This window comes from Sapajus apella, unplaced genomic scaffold (assembly GCF_009761245.1).
Source record: "Sapajus apella isolate SASKATOON/1434 unplaced genomic scaffold, GSC_monkey_1.0 scaffold2, whole genome shotgun sequence".
Classification (NCBI taxonomy): domain Eukaryota; kingdom Metazoa; phylum Chordata; class Mammalia; order Primates; family Cebidae; genus Sapajus; species Sapajus apella.
Window position 1 is genome coordinate 79,674,450 of NW_022436942.1, and position 20,505 is coordinate 79,694,954.

At 43.1% G+C, this 20,505-nt stretch overlaps 2 protein-coding genes and 1 long non-coding RNA gene across 19 annotated transcripts in view; 1 reads left to right on the forward strand and 2 right to left on the reverse strand.

Moving 5' to 3' along the window:
* Positions 1-12,194, forward strand: part of RNF34 (ring finger protein 34) — a 24,005-nt gene extending 11,811 nt beyond the window's left edge. Inside the window, exons 2-6 of the mRNA XM_032242209.1 lie at positions 2,981-3,199; positions 4,552-4,959; positions 7,622-7,711; positions 7,956-8,157; positions 11,224-12,194. Of these exons, the coding sequence (XP_032098100.1) occupies positions 2,981-3,199; positions 4,552-4,959; positions 7,622-7,711; positions 7,956-8,157; positions 11,224-11,414 (1,110 nt within the window). The 3' untranslated portion in view covers positions 11,415-12,194. The remainder of the gene's footprint in view (positions 1-2,980; positions 3,200-4,551; positions 4,960-7,621; positions 7,712-7,955; positions 8,158-11,223) is intronic.
* A 3,525-nt stretch (positions 12,195-15,719) lies between these two features.
* On the reverse strand, positions 15,720-16,061 carry LOC116526087. Its single transcript, XR_004257962.1, has 2 exons — positions 15,799-16,061; positions 15,720-15,752 (listed from the first exon to the last, which is right to left on the reverse strand). It is a non-coding gene; the product is annotated as an uncharacterized LOC116526087 (long non-coding RNA).
* A 909-nt stretch (positions 16,062-16,970) lies between these two features.
* KDM2B (lysine demethylase 2B) overlaps positions 16,971-20,505 on the reverse strand; it is a 165,418-nt gene continuing 161,883 nt past the window's right edge. For 14 of the 17 annotated variants that reach the window (XM_032242254.1, XM_032242217.1, XM_032242292.1 and 11 more), the window contains one exon: positions 16,971-18,260. In XM_032242254.1, coding sequence (XP_032098145.1) covers positions 18,079-18,260 — 182 coding nt within the window. In that variant the 3' untranslated portion in view covers positions 16,971-18,078. The remainder of the gene's footprint in view (positions 18,261-20,505) is intronic. The other 3 variants (XM_032242242.1, XM_032242259.1, XM_032242225.1) reach the window with 2 other exon arrangements.

Genomic DNA, 20,505 nt, shown 5'->3' on the forward strand with positions numbered 1-20,505 from the left:
TTGCTCGGTTGCCTGGGCTGGAGTGCACTGGTGCAGTGGCATGATCTCGGCTGACTGCAACCTCTACCTCCCGGGTTGAAGCGATTCTCCTAACTTAGCCTTCCAAGTAGTTGGGATTATAGGCGTCTGCCAATACGCCCAGCTAATTTTTTGTGTATTTTTAGTAGAGATGGCGTTTTGTCATGTTGGCAAGGCTGTTCTTAAACTCCTGACCTCAGGTGATCCACCTGCCTCTTCCTCCCAAAGTGCTGGGATTACAGGCATGAGCCACTGTGCCCGGCCAGCTTTTTATGCTTTTGAGCACACCATGGCTGTAGAGTCTAAAAGGTATATAATCACTTAAAGGTATGGACTATTAATTATAATTTTACCTGACTTATTTTTTTTTCTTTTGAGATAGAGTTTTGCTCTTTCGCCCAGGCTGGAGTGCAGTGGCACTCTCACAGCTCACTGCAACCTCTGCCTTCCAGTTTCAAGCAATTCTCCTGCCTCAGCCTCCCAAGTCGTTGGGATTATAGGTGCCCGCCACCACACCTGGCTAATTTTTTAAATTTTTAGTAGAGATGGGGTTTCACCATGTTGGCCAGGCTGGTTTGAACTGCTGATCTGGTCATCTGCCTGCCTCAGCCTCCCACAGTGCTGAGATTACAGGCGTGAGCCACTGCACCCTACTTTACCTGATTTTTAAAGACATCACTATTTCTTGAGAAATAGGGTGTGAAGACTTATAATATTGAAATCATTGGCTTTGATACTTCAGAATGTTTGTTTGAACCTTGTGGTTTCTTCTTTACCTTCTCCTTTCTTTATAATACAACATCACTTCTGGGTAATAGCAGGAACAGCATTATCCTCCTGTTGCGTTCCAAATTGCCTTTTGCCTTTTAAGGTTGAAGGCTTTTTATTTGTTTTTTGTTTTAAGAGCTTGCTGGACAAACAGTAAATGTTTGACAGAATCAGATAATAAAATAAATGGAACTGTATTATTATGTGCTGCCATTTTAACTAATAGCTATCTAGACTTCCATTACCTATCACATTATCTAGATTCTAGAGTATGCTTGAGAATTGGGACAAGGGGCAAAAGCCTATTCATTCTAAACACTGTAGCTTTTATTTTAAGCATGGGAAAATGCCTTTGGCCCTCACTGAAAATTTGTTCTTTTATGTATACTTGTAACAAGCTTGGTTATCAGGTTTCTGAGACTGCAGTAAAAAAGGAGACAGGTTACTTTGGGCAGGAATAGTGATAGCCGTGGTGGCTCAAAGAGAGGGAAGAGACAAGGAAAAAACCACAAAAAGCAATACATTAGTTCTGGGCCATTTATTGGAATGGCAGATAGTCCTTACTCCTTGGAAGGTCATCATGATTATCAAGTCATTAAAAATTATGTTTAGTGTCTTCGTTTGAAGAGGTAGGATAAGAAAATATGTTCCTGTTGTTTTTGTTTTTTGAGACGGACTAGCTCTATCACCCAGGATGGAGTGTAGTGACATGATCTTGGCTTACTGCAACCTCTGCCTCCCAAGCTCAAGCGATTTTTGTGCCTCAGCCTCCCAAGTAGCTGGAATTACAAGTATGTGCCACCACTCCTGGCTAATTTTTGTATTTTTAGTAGAAACTGGGTTTTCCCATGTTGGCCAGGCTGGTCTTAAACTCCTGACCTTAAGTCAGGAAGCCCACCTCGACCTCCCAGAGTGCTAGCATTACAGGTGTGAGCCACTGTGCCCAGCCTTTTTTTTTTTTTTTTTTTTTGAGACAGTACCGGTATTGCTCTGTCACCCAGGCTGGAGTGCAATGGTACAATCATGGCTCACTGCAGCATTGACTTCCTGGGCTCAAGTGATCTTCCCACTTCAGCCTCCTGAATAGCTGAGAGTATAGGCACATGCTACCATGCCTGGCTATTTATTTTATTTTTTTATTTTTGTAGAGGTGGGGTCTCACTATGTTATTCAGGTTGGTCTCGATCTCCTGGGCTCATGTTATCCTTCTGCCTTTGCCTCCCAAAGTGCTGGGATTACAGGTGTGAGCCATTGCACCCAGCCAAGAAATACTTTCCTTAATATCAACTTAATATATTCTTTATAAAGAATTTGGAAAATAGAGAAAATTTCAGAGAAATTATACATGATACATTAAAATCTATTCTGGTTTGTCTACGACTTCGGGTTAAAATAATAATAAAATCTAAAGAATGTTTTAGCTGGTGTTTTGATGTTTTCCCAGTTATTAAAAAACATATTTACGTATGTCATAGTATATTATACCTAGTTACAAATGGGAAAACAGAGGTTTAAGGAAATGAAGCAATTTAAATTTATGGTCCTGGTGTAGTGGCAACTTATAATCCCAGCACTTTGGGAGGCCAAGGTGGGCAGATCACTTGAGGCCAGGAGTTTGAGACCCATCTGGAAAACATGTTGAAACCCCATCTCTCCTAAAAATAAATTAGCCAAGTGTGGTGGTGGGTACCTGTAATCCCAGCTACTTGAGATTGCTTGAGACTGTAGAACTATGCGGTGTCTAGTGCAATGGCCACCAGCCTAAAGTTGCCAGGTAAAATACAGGGTGCCTGGGAAATTTGAATTTCAGATGAAAAATGACGAATTTTTAGTATATGCATATCCCAAATATAGTGCAGGATAGACTTTTGTCCGGCCTTTTTTTTTCTTAATGTGTGTGTACATGTATCTGTTTTAGGTGGGTATGAAGGTTTTTTTGTTTGGTAAAATTTGGATCATGTTCTTTTCCTTTTGTTTAATAAGAGATTATGGGTATTGCCAATGCCAGATATTCTTTAGAAATACCAGAAAATTACTTATTTCCAAATGGCTTGAAATTTCAGTGCCCAGAGGAATACAGTAATCTAAAAGTTATTTAGGGCAAACTTACCTCTCTAGAATAGCATTCCCTGAGGATTCCAGAGAGTCCAGATTCCACTTAGCTTTAAACTGTGGGATTTGTGTTCCTTTTTAGGCGGGTGCCACGTCTATGTGGGCTTCGTGCTGTGGGCTGCTAAATGAAGTCATGGGAACTGGAGCTGTCAGGGGCCAGCAGTCAGGATTTGCAGGAGCCACCGGTCCATTCAGATTTACACCAAACCCTGATTTTTCCACCTACCCACCAGCAGCTACGGAAGGGCCCAACATAGTTTGCAAAGCCTGTGGACTTTCATTTTCAGTCTTTAGAAAGAAGGTGAGTTGGATGAAATGTTACATAACAAGACACATGGGTCAGAATTCTTGATTGTAGGTTATTTTGAATGGCTAGTGAATTTTCATTTCTGTTTATTAAAATATCAAAAGCTGGCTGGGCACGGTGGCCCACGCCTCTAATCCTAGCATTTTGGGAGGCCAAGGTGGGTGGATCACGTGAGGTCACGAGTTCAAGACCAGCCTGGCCATCATGATGAAACCTCATCTTTAAAAGATAAATAAAGTTAAAAAAAAAAAAAAATGCATATATGTGTGTGTGTGTGTGTGTGTGTGTGTGTGTGTGTGTATATGTGTGTGTGTATACATATATATATATATATATATATATATAAAAAACAAAAGCTTAGTTCCATTAGCCATTTTCCTTCTAGAAAAATGCTTAATTGGAAGGATTATGTTACTGCTCAAGTTTTCTGACTAGACGTTATTTGTCATGTTCACGCATCCTTTCTCCCAAACCTGTTGGTATCATTTTATTCATGATGATGCTTATTTCCTAAAGTAGGAAATTTATTAGTCTGTAGTTTTGTTTAGAAATGACATACTGTAACTGATTCAAGTTTCAAAAAAGTTTCCCTTACCTTAACTTTCAAATGAAGAAATGAATGCAGTAAATTAACTACTCTTGAGATTCAACATAAAATACTTAGGCTAACAGTTGTTTTCACTAAGGTAGAAAGTCATTCAGAGAACCATCATATTACTAGGCCTCCTTGCTCTCTTTGATCATTAGTTTAGTCTTAAGGAAAAAAAAATGTTAGCTTGTGAGAACAGTGCACCGAGCAGAAACGACCACATCTTAGTGCCCTCTAAGCTTGTCTAGTAGCATGGCTGTGATGAGGCTGTATAGTTTACAGATTACTGTATTAGTGGGGTTCTGTATTTTCTGGGATTGACCTTGAGAGATCAGTTACCATTCTCTTTCCATCTGTCTGTGTTATGCTTTTTGTCTTTTGCTCTTTAAATGGGGGAAATTGTTCATGTAGGAAAAGACCAGGAAAAGTGTTAGTGATTATACTTTCTGCTCCATGTGGTTCAAGCTCAGTTTTGTTAATTACATGTTTATACCATGGGGTATAAAGGTTTTAATTCATTAACACAAGAGTGCGTTTTTCTTAAAGTGCTATGTTAGAACGTCCGTGAATTCAAACTGCCTTAGCAATGACTATTTTGATTTTCATGGCTTTTGGAACATGAAAATGCCTGTGGAAATAGTCTAGTGCCACTGGGGACTTCGTTAAGAACTAAAATTAAATTTTAATAGAAGGCAGAAAATTCATGTTTTCATAATGGTTCATATCTTGTTATCATTAAATGCTTTTCTTTTTTCAGCATGTTTGCTGTGACTGCAAGAAGGATTTTTGCTCTGTTTGTTCAGTCTTACAAGAAAATCTCCGTAGATGTTCTACTTGTCACTTACTACAAGAAACAGCTTTTCAGCGCCCTCAGTTAATGCGACTGAAGGTGAAGGATCTACGGCAGTATCTCATTCTGAGAAATATACCCATAGATACTTGTCGTGAAAAAGAAGACTTGGTAGATTTAGTACTGTGCCATCATGGACTAGGCTCTGAGGACGACATGGACACAAGCAGTCTGAATTCTTCAAGGTCCCAGACTTCTAGCTTTTTTACACGTTCGTTTTTTTCAAACTATACAGCCCCCTCTGCTACTATGTCTTCGTTTCAGGGAGAGCTTATGGATGGAGACCAGACATTCAGATCTGGAGTCTCAGCACAGGTACGAGGGGGTAACTAATTATACCCAGGGCCTGGCATGCTTACTCTTGGCCATATATGGTGGGGCCTTTAGTGCTTGATGGCTTCTGATAAACTTCAAAGTCATATGCTGGAGCAGAGCTTCCACATCCAGCTGAACTCTGCACTTAAAGGCTGTTCTGATGTATAGTCTCAGTGCTGAGGTGCTAGGTAGCTCCAAAGTCTGCTGTCTGAAAGATCCCAAAATAGCTCATCAGTCTCTTGGCCTTAGTTACCTTAGTTTCTCTGTCTTGTATAGTTAGACACTAACTGTTGAAGAAATGGCTGTGAAATAGTAGCACATACACATTTGTAGGGTAGGGCTGTTAGTACAAGTGTCAGGGACCATAGAAACAACACATAGTGTAAGTTAGCCTAATGCCCGTTTGCCTTGCTACAGTGAAATTGTTCTAATTCAGTTAGTGAAAGAGCCATCTGAATTACAGAAAACATGTAGTGATTTACTAATTGTAATTAATAATATTGTCCCAATGAAGTCCTTGGGCATCCTGATTGAATAACATGTAAGGATTTGTAATTAATATTTACTTGTACCTGAGTGATTCTAAAATGCTGAAAGAAATGTTTTGAACAAATTTTTTCACATTTAATTTTCTTCTCTGAAGAAGGGGGTTATTAAAAGCAGAGGAAAGCTGGATGCGGTGGTATGAGCCTGCAGTTTGTTACTTGGGAGGCTGACGCAGGAGGATTGCTTTAGTTCAGGAGTTCGAGGCTGTAGGTGTACCATAATCGCACCTGTGAATAGCCACTGTACGTACCCCAGCCTGGGCAACGTTGCAAGACTATCTTTTTTTTTTTCGAGATGGAGTCTTACTCTTGCCTATGCTGGGGTGAAGTGGCGCAATCTCACCTGACTGCAACCTCTGCCCCACCAGGTTCAAACAATTCTCCTGCCTCAGTCTCCTGAGTAGCTAGTATTACAGACCCTCTTTTAGCTAGGATTACGCCCAGCTAATTTTTGTATTTTTAGTAGAGATGGGGTTTCACCATGTTGGTCAGGCTGGTCTCAAACTCCTGACCTCAGGTGATCCATCCACCTCGGCCTAAGTGCTAGGATTACAGGCATGAGCCACTGCACCTGGCCAAAACTGTCTCTTAATTAGTAAATGAATAAATGCAGAGGGAAATTTGGTCTAATTGCCTTCTAAATGTAGTCCTGTGCCCTCTAATAATATTTTCGTCAATGATAGACCACATACATGACAGTGGTCCTATAAGATTATAATGTATTTTTACTGTACTTTGTGTTTAGATATTAGATGCACAAATGCTTATTACTGTATTGTAGCTGCCTACAGTATTCAGTACAGTAACATGATGTGCAGGATCTGTAGCCGTCTATGCCCTATAGCCTAAGAGTGTAGCAGGCTATACCATCTAGGTTTGTGGAAGTACGCTGTGATGTTTGCACAATGACAAAATTGCTAAATGATACATTTCTCAGAATGTGTCGCAGTCGTCAAGAACACATACTGTAGTCTAACTTAGCTAAGTCCAAGCCAGGTTTTTTTTTTTTTTTTTGAGACGGAGTTTCGCTCTTGTTACCCAGGCTGGAGTGCAATGGCGCGATCTCGGCTCACCGCAACCTCCGCCTCCTGGGTTCAGGCAATTCTCCTGCCTCAGCCTCCTGAGTAGCTGGGATTACAGGCACGCGCCACCATGCCCAGCTAATTTTTTGTAGTTTTAGTAGAGACGGGGTTTCACCGTGTTGACCAGGATGGTCTCGAGCTCTTGACCTCGTGATCCACCTGCCTCGGCCTCCCAAAGTGCTGGGATTACAGGCGTGAGCCACCGCGCCCGGCCTCAAGCCAGGAGTTTTGTTCTCCCAAATGAGAACTGGCATATTTGTGCTGCAAACATAAGGTATACCTGACTCATGTACCCCTTTTGGGTATACACCACCATTTGGGTGGTGTGGATTGTTGGATGCTATAATATGGTGCCTGGGAATTAGTGGGGTGGAATATTTGAAATTGGGAACTGACCTAGCTTATTGTAGAGCTGTTGTCAAAATATGGTCAAAAGAAACTATGTTAAAAGAAGGTACATAAACACAAACTGAAGAGATTTGTTTTTCCTCAAGAGTTCTGATTATTGAGAAATTTTGAAAATTAGAATTAGCCTCAGCCATCAATGAAGAAGTCTAGAAAGCCTTCAGTGGAATTAGATTGTCTAAGGAGGCTGTGGTAGGACTGAGATCTTTCAAATCAGATCCCCTCATGCTTGGGCTGACCTGTCAGAGCTTTAGCTTTTTTCTCTCTGCCTCATACAGGCTCCAGTTAAACTAGCCACCTGTGGTACTTCGATAATGACACAGTTCCATCCCATAGCCTTAATGGTTTTGGCATTCCATTATGGGACATTCCTCAGGGAGTTAATACTCTGGTTCGATTTTATAACTTTACACACGGAAATTTGTGTTTTGAGCTAACTTTCTGGAAGGTAGGTTCTTCATGCAGTCTTGTAGGGCCTAACTCTTTGGAAGGGGCAGCAGCATTCAGAATCCAAAGACGTGGATTATGCGGGCTTTCACGTCATCATGGGGAGCATCGATGGAAAGGTTTTTCTCTAGTGATAAATATGGATTGATTCCTGACCTAATCAGATACGTTGTGTAAGTGTAGGTACAAAGTGAAATCACTTCAGCAAACACAGATGATGATGACGACGATGAGGATGACGACGAAGAAGAAGAAGAAAACGCGGATGATCGGGTGAGGCAACCTATAAAATTTGGTTTCCCTGACATGTCACCCTGATAGGAAGGGAGGGGGGCCCTGTGAACTTTCTCTAGATTAGTACAGATGTTTCTTCTGGTTTGAAAGTAGGACAGTATACTAAAACACTTCTAGGACTGCCGAGATGGCTGGGAGAATATTCAGGGCCAGTGGTGAGTTTAGGGTGAGGGGGGGGTCTGGACTTGTGGGTCCAGGGATAATGGATGCTCTGTGGTTTCAGACCCCTGGGCTCTCCAAGGAGAGAGTGAGAGCTTCGCTGTCTGACTTGTCAAGCCTTGATGATGTGGAAGGGATGAGCGTGCGCCAGCTGAAGGAAATTCTGGCTCGGAATTTTGTCAACTATTCTGGCTGTTGTGAAAAATGGGAACTGGTAGAGAAAGTAAACCGGTTATACAAAGAGAATGAAGAAAACCAAAAGTCCTGTAGGTTTATCTTTTCATTTTTTCCCTATAGTATTTTTCCTTAGGCTTTTAAAAACTGAGTTGTTTCTGTCACGAGTCAAATTTATTTTTGAGAAAGCTGTGTACCTTTTTACTATCAGTTACATGAGCCTGTTTATAGACCTGTAAAGTAGTAATTTCATTATGTGATGTTCATTATGGCTGTGAGACCACCAATACCAAGTGAGTTAGAAAATTATTCAATTTGGGCCGGGCATGGTGGCTCACGCATGTAATCCCAGCACTTTGGGAGGCCGAGGTGGGTGGATCACGAGGTCAGGAGATCAAGACCATCCTGGTCAACACGGTGAAACCCCGTCTCTACTAAAATACAAAAAACTAGCTGGGTGTGGTGGTGTGTGCCTATGGTCCCAGCTGCTTAGGAGGCTGAGGCAGGGAATCGCTTGAACCCAGAGGCAGAGGTTGCAGTGAGCTGAGATTGCACCACTGCACTTCAGCCTGAAGACAGAGCAAGACTTCATCTCAAAGAAAAAAAAAAAAAATTATTCAATTTGGTTTTTCTTACTATTTGTTAGAACCCTAATTAAATTCCTTGTCGCTGTAAAAATGCATATTTTCTCACTAATGCCTTTTTGGCCAGCCAGTACCTTGGTTCTCTCAACTGTAACTTTTAAATCTAACAGTAGGGGGAAATTCCCTATACCCCAGATGTTACATAGTTCTTAGCATCAACTATTTGTAGATTTCTGTGTAAGTCACAAAAAGCTGAGGTTAAGAACTTCTGAATTAGGCTGGGCATGGTGGCTCACACCTGTAATTCCGGGACTTTGGGAGACTGAGGTGAGGGGATCACTTGAGCCCAAGGAGTTTGAGACCAGCCTGGGCAACATAGAGAGATCCTATCTCTACACAAAAAAACAAAACAAACAAACAAACAAAAAAAAAACCCTGGTGTGGTGGCCCCAGCCTGTGGTCCCAGCTACTTGGGAGGCTGAGGTGGGAGGATTGCTTGAGTGTGCAGTGAGCATAGTCATACCACTGCACTCCAGCCTGGGTGACAGAGCAAGACTATCTCCAAACAAACAAACAAAAACAGAAGAAAAACTTCTGAACTATATATTGATGAAATTTAGCACAGAAATTGTCTCTCAGCTGGTAAGACAATCAAGCCACAGAGCATTTATGGACAAGAAAAAAATAATTCAGTTGTGTTTATTATTTCTTTTTCAATTTAAAAAAAATAATATATGGGCCGGGCGCGGTGGCTCAAGCCTGTAATCCCAGCACTTTGGGAGGCCGAGGCGGGTGGATCACGAGGTCAAGAGATCGAGACCATCCTGGTCAACATGGTGAAACCCCGTCTCTACTAAAACTACAAAGAATTAGCTGGGCATGGTGGCGCGTGCCTGTAATCCCAGCTACTCAGGAGGCTGAGGCAGGAGAATTGCCTGAACCCAGGAGGCGGAGGTTGCAGTGAGCCGAGATCGCGCCATTGCACTCCAGCCTGGGTAATGTGAGTGAAACTCCGTCTCAAAAAAAAAAATAAATAAATAAAATAAGTATATATATATATACTTAATATTTTTAAATTGAGACAGGGTCTCACTGTGTTGCCCAGACTAGTGCTGAACTAGGCGTGGGCCACCATGCCTAGCCCTCAGTGGTATTCAGACTAACATCTTATGATCCTATCTAGCTTAAATAGCACTCCCATCATTAACTTTTATCATCTTTTCTTCTTTAAAAGCTGGTTTATAATATAGCATTTATTGATGAACAGGTTTATTCCCAGAATATGCACAAAGTATTTTGGCACACCTACTTCTAAGATGATATCACAATGGTAGATGCAGGAATCTTCATCAGCCAGTGGCTGCTGGCTGGGGCCACTCCCACTCTTAAGTAGTTTATGGTGTAGGAGGCCATGACAGCTTGGGTTTCCAGTGTCTTTCTCCATTAACTCACTGCTTAATCTAAGAACATACATTTGGTTTTGAGCACAGCTGGCATCTTTCCTTACTTGACTGGCTCCAAGTCACTGATACCAAGATTGTTCCCACTTCCCTGACAAGATGCAGGCTCCTCTGCTTTCCTTAATTCTAAAGAGTGGAAGGAACCCTCCACACAGAAGGGAAGACCAAGGCCCACTCTGATTTCATCTTGAGTTGCTTGTTGTCTTCTCTGTTGACTTATCTGCCATCTCATCCCATAGATCCTTTCTCCCCAGGTCCACACAAGGGTAGTCATAGGCCATGAACTAAGACCCCAGATCACAAGAATCTCTTGACATGAATGGCAGTGAAACACTTCTCTTAAATCTAGAGACTACTGACCTTTCAAGCTTGAATTCCTATTCTGTTCCAACTATTCATGATTCCCTTTGATCTCTGACCTGTAGAAAAGGAAGCACCCAAATCCATAGCGGCCAAATCTCAGGCTGGGGTTAACCTTTTTAACTTACTCATCTTTCTTATTCACAGACTGGATTTTCTCAGATGTAAATGTGGGCCAAGAGCCAGGATGGCCCATCTCCTTCAAGTTAGACTTTAGCAGGACACGATGGCTTGAGATGCTTCTAAGGCTACAGTGGGAAGGATGCACAGTTATTCCTAACTTTGCTATGGGGGGAGAGCTAAGGCTCCTTTTCCTACTGAGATGAGGCTCTGGAGACTGATGTTCCCAGGGATACAAAGCTGGGGCAGCTCAGTTGAAATTCCAGTAGCATCCTGACTCCAAAGCCCATGTGCAGAAGACCAGCTGAGGGTTTATTTTTCTAGTCACAGAAGTAATATATCCCTATCACAAACATCTTGAATTAGACAAAGATATAAAATAGAAATACATAGCTAACATTTGTTGGGCACTTCAAGCATTTTATTTACAAAACCCCAAGGTATAGCTTTTATCATTGCCATTTCTAGTGGAGAGAACCAAAGTGCAGAGAAGCTGGGATTACTTCTTGTGTAATACTGGGGTAGTACTGGGCCTGCAGTGGTCACTCAGCAGGTGGTTGCTCAGCTTCAGACTGGGAGGCTGGCCGGCTGGCCATGCCAGAGGCTGAGGCCTGAGCTCTCTGTTGCCTTTCAGATGGCGAGCGGCTGCAGCTGCAAGATGAGGAAGATGACAGCTTGTGTCGCATCTGCATGGATGCCGTCATCGACTGTGTCCTGCTGGAGTGTGGGCACATGGTTACCTGCACCAAGTGTGGCAAGCGCATGAGTGAGTGTCCCATCTGCCGGCAGTATGTGGTGCGAGCCGTGCACGTGTTCAAGTCCTAAAACTGAGGCTCCCCTCAACAGGACAGTCACCCCCAAACTTGACCCCAAACATTTCAATGCACAGAAGGGACTAGAAAGTTACTGTTCAAAGGCTGAAACTATTTTTTTAAATTATTTTCACTACTAACTGGGGACAGAAAGATCCATACTGAGTTGTGGAAACCTTGGTCCACGCTGTGAGCCTGTCTGCCTGTGGACACATGAGCTTCCCAGGTTCAGCTGGGCTTTATCACCCATCCCGTGAATACTCATTGAAGTCAGCCTGTTTGCGCCATGTGGGCATCAGCTACTACTGTCTTTGGAGGACAGTTACCCTGTTCTCTTATTTCCCCTTCATCCTATTTTTAACTTAAACTGCTCAGATGTTTGAAACTTCTGTCCTCTTTGGATGAGATCAGTGTCCACAAGTGGCCGACATGGAACATGCTGAGCAGGGGCTCCTCTGAATGTTCACTTTATTAGTCATGTATATTTTAAATGCTAACTAACATTTGATGAATGTAAGTTTCCACATTGTTGCTGTTTCTGCATTTAAACGTAATTGGGAACAACTGATATTCTATAGTCGACTGCCAGGGCCTTAGACTACACATGTCCATTTTTGTTCAGGTATAGCTTTTTATAGCAAGGGCTGCATCTAGCTTCTTTTATTAGAAGTGTGTGTGCTAAATTCTTTATTAATGTGTAATCAGTTTACACCGTTTTGTATAGTGAAGGTGTATTTTCAGTGCTACCCGCTAGCTGATTTTAACTTTAGGAATAAAATTAGTTTTAAAAGCTGTTGTTTGCATTGTCTTGGTCAGTTCCTAAATCAGTAACATACAGCATGAATGGGGATCTGCACACTGGTCTAGCACCCCTCTTCAGAAGAGATGGTGGGAGTACCTTCAAAGATGTCACATTCACATGGGGGCCAGGTGCAGTGGCTCATGCCTGTAATCCCCAACACTTTTGAGGCTGAGGTTGGAGGAATGCTTGAGCTCACGAGTTCAAGACCAGCTTGGACAACATGGCGAAACCCCATCTTTAGAAAAAATATGAAAATATTAGGTGTGGTAGGCCCAGCTACTTGGGAGGCTGAGGTGGGAGAATGGCTTCAGCCTTGGATGTGGAGATTGCAGTGAGCCAAGATCACGCCACTGAACTCCAGCCTGGGTGATAGAGCTAGACCTTGCCTCAAAAAAACAAAACCAGTGTCACATGAACAACAATGCTTACGTTTCCTGTTAGTAAGGTTAATTACTAATGTGCTATTTCTTGTGTACAGTTATTGTGCTAGGAGCTGTAGTTGCCTCTAGTCTTCAAAGCAACATTCTGAAATAAACATTGCCTCCCTTCTCAGATGGGGAACCCTGATAAATCAGAGTTGTCTGAAACCTCATGGTTAAAAAGTGGCTATGCAAAATTTGAACCTACCTCTAATACCAGAGTTGCTCTTAACCCTTCCACTACCACATAAGAAATGAGAAACTTCAGCCAGGCATGGTGGCTCACGCTTGTAATCCCAGCACTTTGGGAGGCCAAGGCGGGTGGATCACGAGGTCAGGAGTTTGCGATTAGCCTGGCCAACATGGTGAAACACTGTCTCTACAAAAAAAAACAAAAATTAACTGGACGTGGTAGTGGGCACCTATAATCCCAGCTACTTGGGAGGCTGAGGCAACCTACTTGGGAGGTTTCTGCTTGAAACCAGAAGACAGAGAGTCGAGATCACACCACTGTACTCCAGCCTGAACGAAAGAGTAAAACTCTGTCTCAAAAAATGAGAAACTTGAGATATTAACTTATGCAAAAATGTTCCGAAATCTCTTTTAGGTCCAACTTGACTTGATTCGGGATGGTTGAGACCAACTGAATTCAGTGCAGTTGGAAGTGGGCAGATGTTTTTGAGAAATGCCTCGCTTCTGAGAGTCTTACCTCCTGACTCTGCAGTGAGTAACACACATGCCCTCGGGTGCTCAGAATCTACTAGTCAGTCAACAGAACTGAAGATACCTGTGAATTTCAGGAGGCAGATGTCCCTGTGCTTTGGACAGAAAGTTTGTGTGGCTAACTGTAAAGATAATAACATTTCTCTTTTCTGGTTTTAAAGGTGAAAGCGTGTAAATCAGGGCCTCCTCGGTTGTTAAGCAGGTCACTACTTCCCTATAGAAGCAGCATAAGTTGCTAGAGCTTTGTGGGCACTGTACTTTGTCTATATTTTTCATGAGACACTGGAAATTTTTTTTTTTTTTTGAGCTGAAGTATCTCACTCTGTCACCCAGGCTGGAGTGCAGTGGCACTATCTCGGCTCACTGCAGCCTCCACCTCCCAGGTTCAAGCAATTCCCCCACCTCAGCCTCCTGAGTAGGTGGGATTACAGGCACCCACCACCAGGCCCAGCTAATTTTTATATTTTCAGTAGAGACAGGGTTTCACCATATTGGTCAGGCTGGCCTTGAACTCCCGACCTCATGATCCTCCCACCTTGGCCTCCCAAAGTGCTGGGATTACAGGCATGAGCCACCACACCCAGCCAAGACTCTGGAAATTTTAACATTTCCTCCAAATTGATAACTTGGTGGTGGGAAGTCTTTAAATCCAGGCCATAGAAGCTAGGCAGTAGGTGCTGGTTTTGTCTAAATTAAGTTCAAAAATTCAGATTTGTACATAGTCTTAGCTTAAAAAAGTTTAATGTTTAGTCTTAGATTTGCGTATTGTGTTTCAGTGGCTTCTTTATAAAAAGTAGAAAATGCTTAGTGGATTATTTTAAAGAGCAGTTTGAAGTAACCCTGGTTTACTAGCCAGACAACAGAAATTTTTAGTGTTAAAAAGCTTGATACATGGAAATTGGCTTGTTTGGCAGAGGGCAAGCATTTCCCCCTGGAATTTTTAGACTGGCATGCCTTTCTACCCCCATTTTGCAGGCAGAGTACAGTGGCATCATAGCTTACTATAGTCTTAACTTCTGGGCTCAAGCAATCCTCCCACCTCTGCCTCCCCAGGAACTGGCATATGATGCACATCACCATGTCTGGGTAATTTTAAACTGCTCCCCCCCCCCCCCCGCCCTAGACAATGTCTTGCTCTTCTGCCCAGGTTGGAGCACAGTCGCGCAATCTCGGCTCACTGCAACCTCTGCTTCCCAGGTTCAAGCGATTTTCCTGCCCCCTCCTCCTGGGTAGCTGGAATCACAGGTGCATGCTACTAATCCTGGTTAATGTTGTACTTTTAGTTGAGACAAGGTTTTACCATGTTGGCCAGGCTGGTCTCGATCTCCTGACCTCAGGAGATCTGCCCGCCTTGGCCTCCCAAAGTGCTGGGGTTACAGGTATAAGCCACTGAACCCAACCCCATGCTGCTTTAAGTACATTTTTTGAATAGGTCATGCATGTCATATGGATAAAATTCTCAGTCTGCAGTGGAATACAGTGAAGTCTCTATCCCATCTTCACAATATGAAAGGATGTCATTTGAGGTGCCATGGTGTCTTCCTTTGTAAACATCAAATTCCCTAGAGGAAGGGACACAGCCTTTAGGTTACTAATCTGTGATTTGACACAGCAAGCATTCCCTTGGGTTTATGGTCCTCTCGTTACTTCATCAGACATGGTGGTGTGTGGGCTCAGAGTGGTTGCTTGTAGCATTTAACTTTGGCTGGCCTTATCTTTGGCTCATTTTAAAAATAAAAGGGCTGGGCGCTGTGACTCACACCTGTAATCCCAGCACTTGGGGTGGCAGAGACCAGCAGATCACGTCAGGGTCAGGAGTTCAAGACCAGCGTCGCCAACATGGTGAGTGAAACCCCAACTCCACTAAAAATACAAAAATTAGTGGCAGGTGCCTGTAGTCCCAGCTACTTTGTAGCCTGAGGCAGGAGAATTGCTTGAACTGGGAAGGTGGAGGTTGCAGTGGGCCAAGATTGTGCGACTGCTCTGCAGCCTGGACAAGAGCAAAACTCGGTTTCAAAAAAAAAAAAATAAAAGGCCTGCACGGAGACTGTGGGTTTGTACTGAAAAAACTGGGTTGTTCAGTACTCTTAGGAGGAGTTCATCTATGGCCACTGCACTATATAGTGACCTCTCCTGAAACTGGAGATCTGCTGTGTCTCTGCTGTATTGCACATCCCTGTGGTGGCTCAGATCCCCAGCCCTGACAGTTCCTCCCAAGCAGACCTGTGTACTCCAGGAACCCTTAGAGGAGACACACTGCCTTCTAACCCTGAGGCCTACTTCCCTTAACCAGTCCCGATTGCAGCCACAAGTCTCAGTCTTAGCTACTGAGTGACTACAGGAGCCATTCACAGCAATTAACCTTAAAGCAATTGGAAAAGGATGACTTTACTGGGTGTCAAGGTAGCTATATTATTAATGTTTGGAGAGCTTAGGCTGTCAAGAAAACAAACATTACCATTCATGAAGACATTGCATGTTGAACAATCAGACTTACAAAGGAAAGTCACATTTTCATAAACCATAGAATAAAGTGGATTCCTGAGTTAAATTCTGGGGTACAGTGGCTTCAGGTGTCTTTAGATTGAGTCATCAAGGGTCTCGATTTAAATTAACAGGAGACATGGCTCTAGATGAGATCTTTGTCTTTTTTTTTTTTAATTGACATGGAGTCTTGCTCTGTTGCCAGGCTGGAATTCAGTGGCACCATCTGAGCTCACTGTAACCTCCGCCTCCTGGGTTCAAGCAGTTCTGCCTCAGCCTCCTAAGTAGCTGGGACTACAGGTGTGTACCACTACTGCTGGCTAATTTTTGTAATTTTAGTAGAGATGGGGTTTCACCATGTTAGGCTGGTGTCAAACTCCTGACCTCAGGTGACCCACCCGCTTTGGCTTCCCAAAGTGCTAGATCCACTCCATCTGGCCTGTCTCATTTTAATTAAAACAGTTTTGCCATGGCAAAAATAAAAGGTACAAATATAAAACTTGGCCACCAGCAGGAAAGGCTTGTTCCACAGGGCCAAAGTCTTACATTGCTCTTAATCACTGAGGAAGTAAGTTGGTTAACCTTCTCCATCTTCAGCTTCACTAGAGCAGTTGTTTCTGTATGTGAGTATGACATTGCCAGCAGGGTCCTGTCTTGAAAAAAAAATTCTGTAATATAAAATTATTTCTCGTTTCTGCATCTGCTGCTTGGGGAAGCCACCTCATGACCAAGTGTTTCCTACAGCCACCATGGCCCAAGGTTACCGGTACAGGATGCAGCCTCCTGAGGTTGCTCCCACTGTACCCCAAATCTGGGGAACTTTTAGGCAAAGGTAATGGCAAAGTAGCCGTGGAAGTAATTTTGTGTGGTAAGAGGCACATAGACAGATGAACAACTCTTCTTAAAGAAGTCTGTGTCTAATTCCTACCTGTGGCTGTTGTCAGAGCATGGTTCTTTCCCTATTACCTTTATTAGCCAGAAACAGATATCTTTCTGAAGAAGAAAAATGATATACCACAGGGCTGCTGCATTTCTCAGGCGAATCAGAAATTACATTGTTTGGGCCTCAAAAGAGTGTTTACTGACTCTGGGCTTAAACTTCTAGTCTATTCCTAGAACAAAAACCCTCCAAGTTCAAGAGTTTTTTTTTTTTTTTTTGTACAATTGTTTATACAAACTCAACAAAGGTAAAATCGAATCAGGGAAGGTCTAGGAAACACCACCTTACAACAATGGCACTTATAAATGCAGAACCTTACAACTAGGAAATAGCCATGTTACAAACCTAAATGAGAACTCAACCCACACTTCAGAGGAGAGAAAAAACGAAAAGAAAGGCTATGTGGGAGCATTTATTCTACGTCTTGACTCACTGTATAAATTAGATCTATGTAAGTACAAGAGCTCATGCTGGAGCAGACCCTCCTGAGTGCAAAGGCTGAAGTCGAAATTTTAAAATTTGAGAAAAGTGAATTCTCTACAGAGGAAACTTGGCAAAGTATCTTACTTCGACTATAATTTACATTTATACACAACATGCTCATGAAACTCTTGAGGTACAAAGCAGGCTCTCAACTTCCAATTAAACATGCTTTTAAGTGGAAGGTCTTAGCCTGCTTTGTTAGATCTGGGCACATTCGTAGATGGGTTGTGTCAATGAAGTACATGTTAAGTTCTCTCCTACCTTAAGGAAATCAGGAAAATTGGCAATCTCAAAACAATAAAAACACTGGTATGCATTCAAACCTTGCATAAATAACTTTTAAACAATTTGTACAAAAATAGTTCTGCATAATGTAAGATGTAACAAAACCAAACAAAAAGTGTGTCAAGACGGCAGCAGATGTGGTGTGTGGTCCACTTGATGTCAACACCCAAAACCTCAGAGTTGCAAGGAATGAAGTGTTCAAAACACCACCACCACCACCAACAGAAACTCCTAAGCTCACGCTTCAGTATGAGAATTTCTCCACAGTCCACCCTCCTCTCCGACAGGAATGTCTTCTTATAAAAGCCACCTTAGAAATGGTCCAGAAAGCAGTGCAGTTACGACTTAGAGCAAAGGAAAGTGTCGGCTCACACATCCCCCAAACGGGTGGTTGAACAGCTTCTCCCTTGGAAAGACTTGCAAAATGGAATTGCTTTGTGGTCTGTTGTCCCAAGTTCCAAGTGGAAAATAAAAGCCCTCATTTTTGTAAAGTCTTTCCCCCTCCCAGAGCCCACCCCATATTTACATACTTGTCCTTGGACTAACTCAGTTTTTGCAGGAGTTTTTCTTCCACTTGCCCAAACTGGACACTCACAGACATCTCGGCTATGAACTGCTCACAGCCTTCCTTGGTGACTTGCTTGCAGTACCTCAGGTCAATATGACAGATGTTTCCACAGCGTTTGAAGAAGGACAGGCACTGATCAGTGACCTTATTGCAGTCTGCAGGGAAGATGTAATGGTGACGTATGAGGGCCAGGAGCCGGAAGGCCCCCCAGACCAGGCACTCAGCACTGGGGACATGTCGGAGCTCTACATATTCCAGCCTCTAATGTGCTATGCTAAATGTTATTTCCTTAAAATCTCTCTTCTTCAAATGGGGAAGGGTTTCACCCACCAGGTATAAAGGTTAATATAAAAGCATTCAGATAACCAAGTAAGTGAAAATCACTTCTAATCTTACCACACAGCATATATACATACAGATGTAGGCTCATGTAAGTAGTTCTATGTGCTTTTACAATGATAGGCTCACACAAACACTACTCCACTATACAACTCAAAGGCTTTTTTCATCTAATATATTGTTGATGAGTACTGCTCTATGTGTGTTATTGTGCATTTATCTGCCTCTTCCCTTCAGATAAATTCCCAGAGGGGCATCACTGGGTCACAGAAGGAACAGCCCTAAGGGCATCTTGGGATCATTTTTGCTCTGGCAGGCCCCAGTGCTTTGGAGCAATTCACAGCATGAGGGACAGCTGTTTGACCCTAACCCAAGGACTGACCGTGTGCAACAGCCTAGGCACCAGATCAACATGCCCTTCTAGCAAAAGCAGAATTCAGACTTCATCACACCTTTATCTGCAGACGCACCCTTTGACTGTGCTTTTGTTTTGTTTGTGAGACGGAGTCTCACTCTTGTCACCAAGGCTGGAGTGCAATGGTGCAATCCCAACTCACTGCAACCTCAGCCTCCTGAGTAGCTGGGATTACAGGCGAGTGCCACCATGCCTGGCGCATTTTTTATTTTTTGTTACATTTTTAGTAGAAACTGGGTTCCACCATACTGTCCAGGCTGGCCTCAAACTCCTGACCTCAAGTGATCTGCCTGCCTCAGCCTCCCAAAGTTCTGGAATTACAGGCTTGAGCTACTGTGCCTGGCCTCAATGATATTACATTTGTGATCTTTGCTAATTATCCTTAGTATCAGCACTTTCATTTCTCTATTAAATTGGGTGGGAATAAAAACACTAAGGGCAAACCACAATTGTGTACACAAAGCCTATGCCACCTACATGTTACCAGAGTCCCTGCAGGTGTGCAGGCGGAGGAAAGAAGTCAAGTCAGGGTACCACATGAGCCGCCAAACCGACTTCCTTTATATAGTCAGTCTTTTCAGACAGTGTCCTCACATCAGCACAGAATCTTCACACAGATGCTAACCAATTCACGAATGTGGAGCAGTGGTGCTGGAAAGCTGTCTACACACATTCACAAGTGAAATTTGCTTTTAGACTAAGGATGGGAAAACCGGACAATGCTGACAGATGCTTCAACAGACAACTCTGTTTCCCAAAGGGCATCCCTTTATCTTCTAATTAATCCCTCAAGTAGTTCCCCCATCCCACAAATGGCTGACCCTCTTCATAATCTTACTGCAAAATCCAATGATGAAGGATGTTGTAAAATGCTATCATAGAATTCCTCTGGGAAACTCATGATCCCCAAAACTGAATACTTGATTCATTTTAAGTATAAAGAATAGGGATTTTACCAATATAACAAGCTTATTTCCATATACTTTTGTTTTCATTTTTTACTATTTACTATGACATGTTGACTATGCTAGATTTGAACTCCTGGTCTCAAGTAATCCTCCCCACTCAGCCTCCCAAAGCACTGGGCTTATAGGCGTTGAGCCCCTCCAGCCAGGATGATTTTCTTAGAGGATGTTCCACATTCACACTTGTCTGTCTTCACACTGTCATTTAGCTTGTTCCTTATCTCCTGTTCCTCCTATAAACTGCAGATTAGGCCCAGAGACTTGCTTAGTTTCAGGTTAGACATTTTTAGCAAGAAATCACCCTCAGAATCTTCCAGCTTGACCCTGTTCCCAGCTCCCTATCTGCCTTCCAGAGCACTGTCTAGCTCATCCTCAGAATGCATCTCATTCCATACTCAGATCCAGCTATACTGCCCGCACTCCATCACCAGCTCAGGGATATTTTTCCCCTGTAATGTTTGCCTAGTTCCTGGCTAGAAGGGACTGACCCAAGTCCTGCCTCTCCCTTGGCACCTTCAAGCGCTAGAGCAGGCAGCTCCCATGCCAGAGAAGTCTGCCATCTGGCTGGCACACTGCTGTGCCCTGCAGCTGTCAGACAGCTGAGGGGGCCTCAAGTGCATCCTGGCACTTACCTGTCGGTGGTAAGGCAGCACTCGGTGTGAAGTGAGACCTGGAGGCCCA